Raw genomic sequence first — 6,959 nt, 5'->3', positions numbered from 1 at the left:
GGCACGGCTGGTAGCAGGCCGTTGCAAAAGGCATGGACGAGGGCGGCGAGGTACTCGTCTTCCTCGGACGTCCACGCACCCGAGCGCCACGTCGCTTCCGAGGACGCGTTCGAGTGTAGAATGTGACGCAGGTCCATCGCACGTCAAGTCGGGCCGAGACAGCTAAAGATTATTTGACAGGCGACGGGGCACCGGCCAGATTTTCGAAACGCGTCTTCAACGTCCAGAATGGGAGCTCCGGTCACTAGCTCGACGACATGTTATGTCGTGGTGTGGGTGGCATCTGTGTGCACACGGATTGCCCGTTCACACGATTCCAGCGCCAAGAGTGTGTTCATAGCAAGCCACTGTGACGGACGGCCACGGGGCGGCCGAGAGACTTGGCACGCCAAGGCACTCGTAAGGTGGCAGAGTCGAGCTCTCGCGAGCTCTCGCTTGCCTTAGCAATCGATTATGTGATTCGCCTCGCGTCAGTGCACTCGCACAGTAGTACACTGTACTGGCATGCTCTCAGGAACATCGCCGCCCGCACTGCGACCAACCGTTGCCGTCAAATCCGCACCAAAATTGGGCATGTGCATCGAAATACGTTTACCGGTACTTGATCTGACTATGCATCCGTCTGCGCCACTTGGGAGTGGTGCAAAATGATGCAAGATGGCATTCTCCCATAACCTCTCCAACTCCATTGGGAACTCAATCGGATGGTTTTTTTATTTGACGTACCCAGCTCTGGCGAATCTCCTCGAAAATCAGCCCAGATTTGTCGCTTCCCCGTTTCCGCAACTAAGTACTACGGTATCTCCCGTGGCCAGTAATCTCTGGCTCTGGTGACGCGTTCAACAGAGATGTGCGGTATTAGTGTAGGACTGGATTCTTTCGTTAGTTTTGATTGCTCGTAACGTTGAAGACGACGGCATCGGGAGCCCTCAAGCGACGAAATCAACGTGCAATTGCCAGCTACAAGCGCCGCATCGACGAGAGAGAGGCTAGAATTGCGTCTGGTTTTATACAACAATATTGCGTGTATCCAAGGGCATTCGTGAGGCCGTAGCAAAACCTTGGGTCTATCGTCGCAGGGTTGATAAAAATTAAATATAGAATCATTTGCCTTACTCTTGCTTGGAGGAAATGCCCACGTTAACGAAGGATCGACCACATACGCCTGACTGGACTGCATCTTGTCTGCTAACGTTGCGGCGAGATACTGGAAACGTTATGCTATGCGCCGTGATCTGATATTGGAATCCCGTGATCCATCGTTACGAGAGTTCCATGGATGTGTGACCGAACCAAGGAACTTGCTATCCACGCCGCATGGATTCATTCAACATGCACCAAACGATTGCTCGGGAATAGCGTCTCGCCTTGCTGAAGCAGTCAATTGAAACAAAGTAACCTCGTTCCTCCTGATCGAGCGCTTCCACACACGGTCACACAACCATGGAACTCGAGTAACGATAGATCACGTGATTTCAAAATCAGATCACGGCGCGTCGTTTTACAGCAGTCTAATTGCCTCTGTGACAGACGTATATGATTGGCTAAAAAATACGTGCATCTGATTGGCCAGCAACAAGGAATGTTCATTTAAGTACGCCTCTTATCTAAAATTGGGTATGCCTCTTTTTAAAGTTCGAAAACGGACTTTAGGCGTTTCGTCGGCTCCGATCTCGAAAGTTTCTTGTCATATCGCGGTGTGTGTGAATAATACTCATTCGATGTTTGTATATAACGGGCAATTACTCGCATTAAAAACGCTCGTGACAGAGACGGCGTTTAGTGGCGCCCTATGGCCGTTCTGTCACCTGACAGATCGATCTTCTGGGGCGATCTTGCGAGGAGCCACGGAGATCTTTCGAAGGATCTCAGACCGAAATAGGAATGGCGAAGGGGAAGAGAAAGCAGCCCGTGGAGGACGCGTACGAGGACGAGGCCGAACCACCAAGGACGCTGGTGAAGCGGATCAAGACGGCCGGCGCGGCGGCGAGCAACGCGACTGCCAAGGCGACGACGAGCAATGCGGCGAACAACGCGGCGAGACAAGTGTCAAACCAGGTGCGTGTACGTACTGCGTCCGAGTGCTGTGTTGCTCAAGAGGTCCTATAGGACGTCGAGTCTCCAGGGTTCCTACCGCCAGTGGCCGAGTCCCTTGGTCCTGGCGAAGAACTCGGAGAAGAGATTGACGACGACGACGTGCCCTCAGGCACACGCGGTACGATGACGTCACTCGCCGGGATGTAAAAAACTCGCATTGACTAGGCCAAAGACGTTCCGCGACGGCGATTTTCGACGCTTTTATGGCTGAGGCCAACTACACATGGGACACTGTCCGTGAGGACTGGAAGAAGACCAGAGCGGCAGAGGTCGAGAGCAATGCGCTCCCACGCCGCAACATCTACACGATTCTCCACAACTTTGTCGTGTTCCTCTACAACCACACGTCCAAGCGATCGAAGAACAGCGAGGGCGTGCTCTCGATGGGCACTGCAGACAACTATCTCTCGCAGGTCTAAATGTTAGCTCTCTAAACCATTGCTCAGCGTACATGTATGTAGATCAAGAACCGCATGATCAAGGACTTCAGCGCAACGAGCCTCAAGGAATCGGCGCGGTGCACGAAGATTCGTAGTTTCTTAAAAAGCAAGTTTACGGACCGAGCAGTCAAGAAGCAACTCTTCCAGCAGCAAGCGCCTGCCATGACAGTCCAAGACGTAAACATTCTCGGGAGCATGCTACACAAGAGAGGTATAATCTGACGATCTTGGTGTTCGGGTATCACTGTGAGGAGTTAGGCGACAAAAAGTCTATTCATGTGTCGTGCACGCTCACCATCATGTGGCACATGCTTGGTCGTGCTATTGATTCTTGCTGGCTAACGCGGCAACAGGTCGTAAATTGTTGTATTTTTGATCGTATTATCACTTATTAGTCTGCCTAGCTCTCCATCATGCCTGGTGGCGATCTGTTCGTCAACTTCGCCCGACTCAAGACGTCGTCACTGCAAGGAGTCTCTCTTTTTCCGCACAAGACCGACCCGTTGCTATGCCCATTTGTGGCTCTAGCCGTCCTGCTCGTTACATCCGAGCCGAGCTCGCTTTTTATCGAGCTCGTTCGCGACCAAGGTTCTTCCACTCACGTATGCCACCTCTTCGAAAATGACTTCAAGTTGCTCTACTTATTTGCCCTAGGAAATGGAGGACATTGGGGCTATTTCCCAACTTGAGGCTTCCATCGAGGGCATCGTAGACGACCTTGGAGAGACGCCAGAGGACGACGAGTACGCGCCCGTCGATGCCAGTGCAGAGGCAAAAGCGGCCGGGGCCAAGATCAAGGCCGACAGGAAGAGACCATCGATGGCCCAGCTACTCAACGTCCAACTGAAGGACCTGGAGCGCGAGTACAAGGCGAGCGGTGCTACATCGACTCGCCAATCGTTTTCTCATGGAACACAATAGTGGTCAATGAAGAGCTGGACTCCGTCGGTCTCACACCAGGCCTACAGTCGCACTCTGTGCGTCGAGGCTCTGCGGCGTTTGCCAGTTCCTCACACAAGATCAACATGCAATGGATTTGCACGCGCGGCCATTGGTCAATGGACTCTCTGAGCAAAGCATTTGCATACATTGGTACACCAACCACCAATGTTCACTTTAGCACCTCGTGTCTTGGCGTACTACGAATAGGAACCACCCTGCGTGACGATCAAAAATTGCCAAGTGTCTCTCCGGTTGGGACCCAGATGCGACGGTAATTCCGCCGTCGTTGAAGCCAGTCGAGGACACGCACACCGTGGAAGACACCGCGGCGTTGCTCCGTTTCAAGCACAGACTCTTCAAGAACGCACTCGGATTCAACGGTACACAGGAGCGGTCCAACGTGTCCAAAGCCGTGTGCAACGCTCTCTTCGCGTCCTTGCTCATGCACCTCCCGTTCCTCCTCAACCTGGGCCCAACGTCGGACCTCGCACGCGTCGTCCGAGACGCGTGCGATGAATCGCGCTGCTCGCTCGAGCAGTTGGAGGCGGCGTCTGATACGATTCGACAGAAGTTCGAGTCGGATCACCCTCGACACGAATGCAAGACGTGCGACATCCCAATGCAGTTCCGCGAGCTGCACGCGAAACTGGATGCTATCCAGGCCGGTCTCTCCAAGGTTGATGCCCTGCAGGCTAGCTTCGAGAGCCTCACGCAGCTCATGCAGCAACATTTGTCGTCTGGTGGCTCGCAGTCACTGGCGCAGCCACTAGCACAGGCACTCGCGGAGAGCTCACCAGCCGCGATCGCACCACTCGCGGCGACATCGATGCATTGGCTCGACACCTACAACAAGATTACGCCCAAAATCTTCATCTACAAGTGGTTTACCGAGGAGCCTTGGAAGCGCGAGATCCAAGGAGGACCCAACCAATCCAAGATGAGCAACCTCAAGACTTCTTTGGGCATCATCAAGCTCGTAGCTCAAGTTCCCTTTCGTATCTCGGCCCCAGTCGACCGTGACGTCGATAGGGCGGCTTACAACACGTGGAAGTCCCATGTCCTCGCCGTGGCCGAGAAGCTGGAAGTGGCGTTGTACGCCAACTTCAAGCTCTTGGACGGAAAAGATTTGGCTTCCAGCGCATCGAGCCTACGTACTCGTTTCGGCAACTGCGTGAAAGGGCCTGCCGCCACGACGACAAAGATCAAGGTTATGGCCTCAGCGACCCAGCGTATGCTCGACGACAAGACGCTATGCGACGAGGTCACTCCCGTCAACTACGATGGCCTCCCGAAGCTAATCCTGAAGCATGCACAGAAGAGGACCTTTCACATCTAGGTTACATAAAATACTTTCGTATTACGTCTCTTCATCATGCAGTCGTTCGCGCGGGACGTCGTTAGCACATTGGCGCACGGAAGCTTGTGAGAGCTCGTTGGCACATGAGAAAAGGAAGCTACTTGGCGCTCGTGGGCTCGCTTGCGCGTGGGCGCGCAGGTGCTTGAGGGCGCGCGGGCGTGTGGGCGCGCGGGCGTGTGGGCGCGCGGGCGTGTGGGCGTGTGGGCGTGTGGGCGTGTGGGTGCACATGGGCGCGCGGGTGCGTGGGCGCGTGGGTGCTCATGGGCGCGTGGGCGTGTGGGTGCTCATGGGCGCGCGGGTGCGTGGGCGCGTGGGCGTGTGGGTGCTCATGGGCGCTCGTAGGCGCGCTGGCGCGTGGTTCTCGTCACGTTCGCTAACATTCATCGGGATCGGGGCCCGGGAGTCGCGGCAACGCTGTGGCCACGACCAGCATGTACCTGTCTTCGGACTCAATTGCTTGTTGGCGAATGCTTGACTGGCAGGTAGGTACGATTAGCTTGGCCAATGGTTTGCTCTTGTCATTATGTCACGGCTTCTGATTGGTCTATCTCTCCTGTACTTGTTGTTTGTATGCTGGTGTAATATTTTTTTGTCATGACAGAGGCCGATACAATTTTCAAATGTGTTGGCGGCGTGACAAGTTGTCACCTGTGTTTTACAGTCGAACTTGTCTAACTGCATAGGGTATTTTTGATAATTCTGAGAGGTTTATCAATTGTGAGGGGATGAAAATATAAAACTGGAGCATATTTTTTTAATTGCGTGTCGAATAATGGGAGTGCATGCAGCATAGTACCCTCCACCATGCTGCATATACAGTGTGGAGCATGCGCGAGATGGTGGATTGGTTAAGGGTCGGCAGCCCGTTATCGTGGTAGAGTGAAGCTGTGCGCGTTTGGTTGCGGTCGTACGCGTAGAAGAAGTCGAAGATCATAATTCTTTCGTAGCCGTTCGGTGTCAAAATCTTTCTTGATTTCCTTGCCCTCCGCTTGACCGCGCGACTCGATAATATACCAGAAGAGAACCTCGTCCTTCGTCAAAGAGGGCGACTTGGACATCGTCTTCCGTGGCGTCGGAAAATGACATTGCATCGTCTTTTATTTTAATATTCTTGAAGTGCAAAAAAATAAATGGCTGATATATCACGCACAAGAGGAATATCGAGTTTCGGGATATGCACTTAGGCAAGTTCGACTGTATGAACATAACTGGATGAGTCATCTCGCCGCATACGGCCTCACGAATGCCCTTGGATACACGCAATATTGTTGTATAAAACCAGACGCAATTCTAGCCTCTCGCTCGTCGATGCGGCGCTTGTAGCTGGCAATTGCACGTTGATTTCGTCGCTTGAGGGCTCCCGATGCCGTCGTCTTCAACGTTACGAGCAATCAAAACTAACGAAAGAATCCAGTCCTGCACTAATACCGCACATCTCCGTTAAACGCGTCACCAGAGCGAGAGATTACTGGCCCCGGGAGAAATTCACCGAGAGAGATCGCCACGGGCAAGCGTGGCGATAAGACATTAGTTGTTCGAAGCGATGTTCGTATGCGCCTACCGCCGTACTTCTGTATGAGTACATCCCCTCGTCTACTAAGCAAAGCATATCCCATCATCAATTTCCTGCATAAAGTAGAGGTCCCGTGACCGCAACGCGGCCAAGTCTCTCGGCCGCCCCGTGGCCGTCCGTCACAGTGGCTTGCTATGAACACACTCTTGGCGCTGGAATCGTGTAAACGGGCAATCCGTGTGCACACAGATGCCACCCACACCACGACATAACATGTCGTCGAGCTAGTGACCGGAGCTCCCATTCTGGACGTTGAAGACGCGTTTCGAAAATCTGGCCGGTGCCCCGTCGCCTGTCAAATAATCTTTAGCTGTCTCGGCCCGACTTGACGTGCAATGGACCTGCGTCACATTCTACACTCGAACGCGTCCTCGGAAGCGACGTGGCGCTCGGGTGCGTGGACGTCCGAGGAAGACGAGTACCTCGCCGCCCTCGTCCATGCCTTTTGCAACGGCCTGCTACCAGCCGTGCCCCGAAACACGCAGCTCCGCGGGTACCTCGCCATCGAGCTTCATTGTAGCCCGATGCGCGTCTCCAAAAAGCTTTGTCT

General features: G+C 53.7%; 1 protein-coding gene across 1 annotated transcript; it reads left to right on the top strand.

The window, feature by feature from the left end:
* Positions 1 to 1,884: 1,884 nt before the first annotated feature.
* On the top strand, positions 1,885 to 4,815 carry SPRG_20987 (hypothetical protein; the record flags this gene model as incomplete). The annotated part of the gene is made up of 9 exons (XM_012350683.1): positions 1,885 to 2,058; positions 2,110 to 2,215; positions 2,263 to 2,510; positions 2,559 to 2,748; positions 2,796 to 2,890; positions 2,942 to 3,139; positions 3,192 to 3,414; positions 3,459 to 3,514; positions 3,868 to 4,815. The coding sequence occupies 9 exons, from the start codon at positions 1,885 to 1,887 to the stop codon at positions 4,813 to 4,815; spliced, it is 2,238 nt and encodes a 745-aa protein (XP_012206073.1).
* Positions 4,816 to 6,959: the final 2,144 nt, after the last annotated feature.

This window comes from Saprolegnia parasitica, assembly GCF_000151545.1.
Source record: "Saprolegnia parasitica CBS 223.65 unplaced genomic scaffold supercont2.68, whole genome shotgun sequence".
Lineage (NCBI taxonomy): Eukaryota > Oomycota > Saprolegniomycetes > Saprolegniales > Saprolegniaceae > Saprolegnia > Saprolegnia parasitica.
This window is presented reverse-complemented; position numbering and strand designations above follow the sequence as displayed.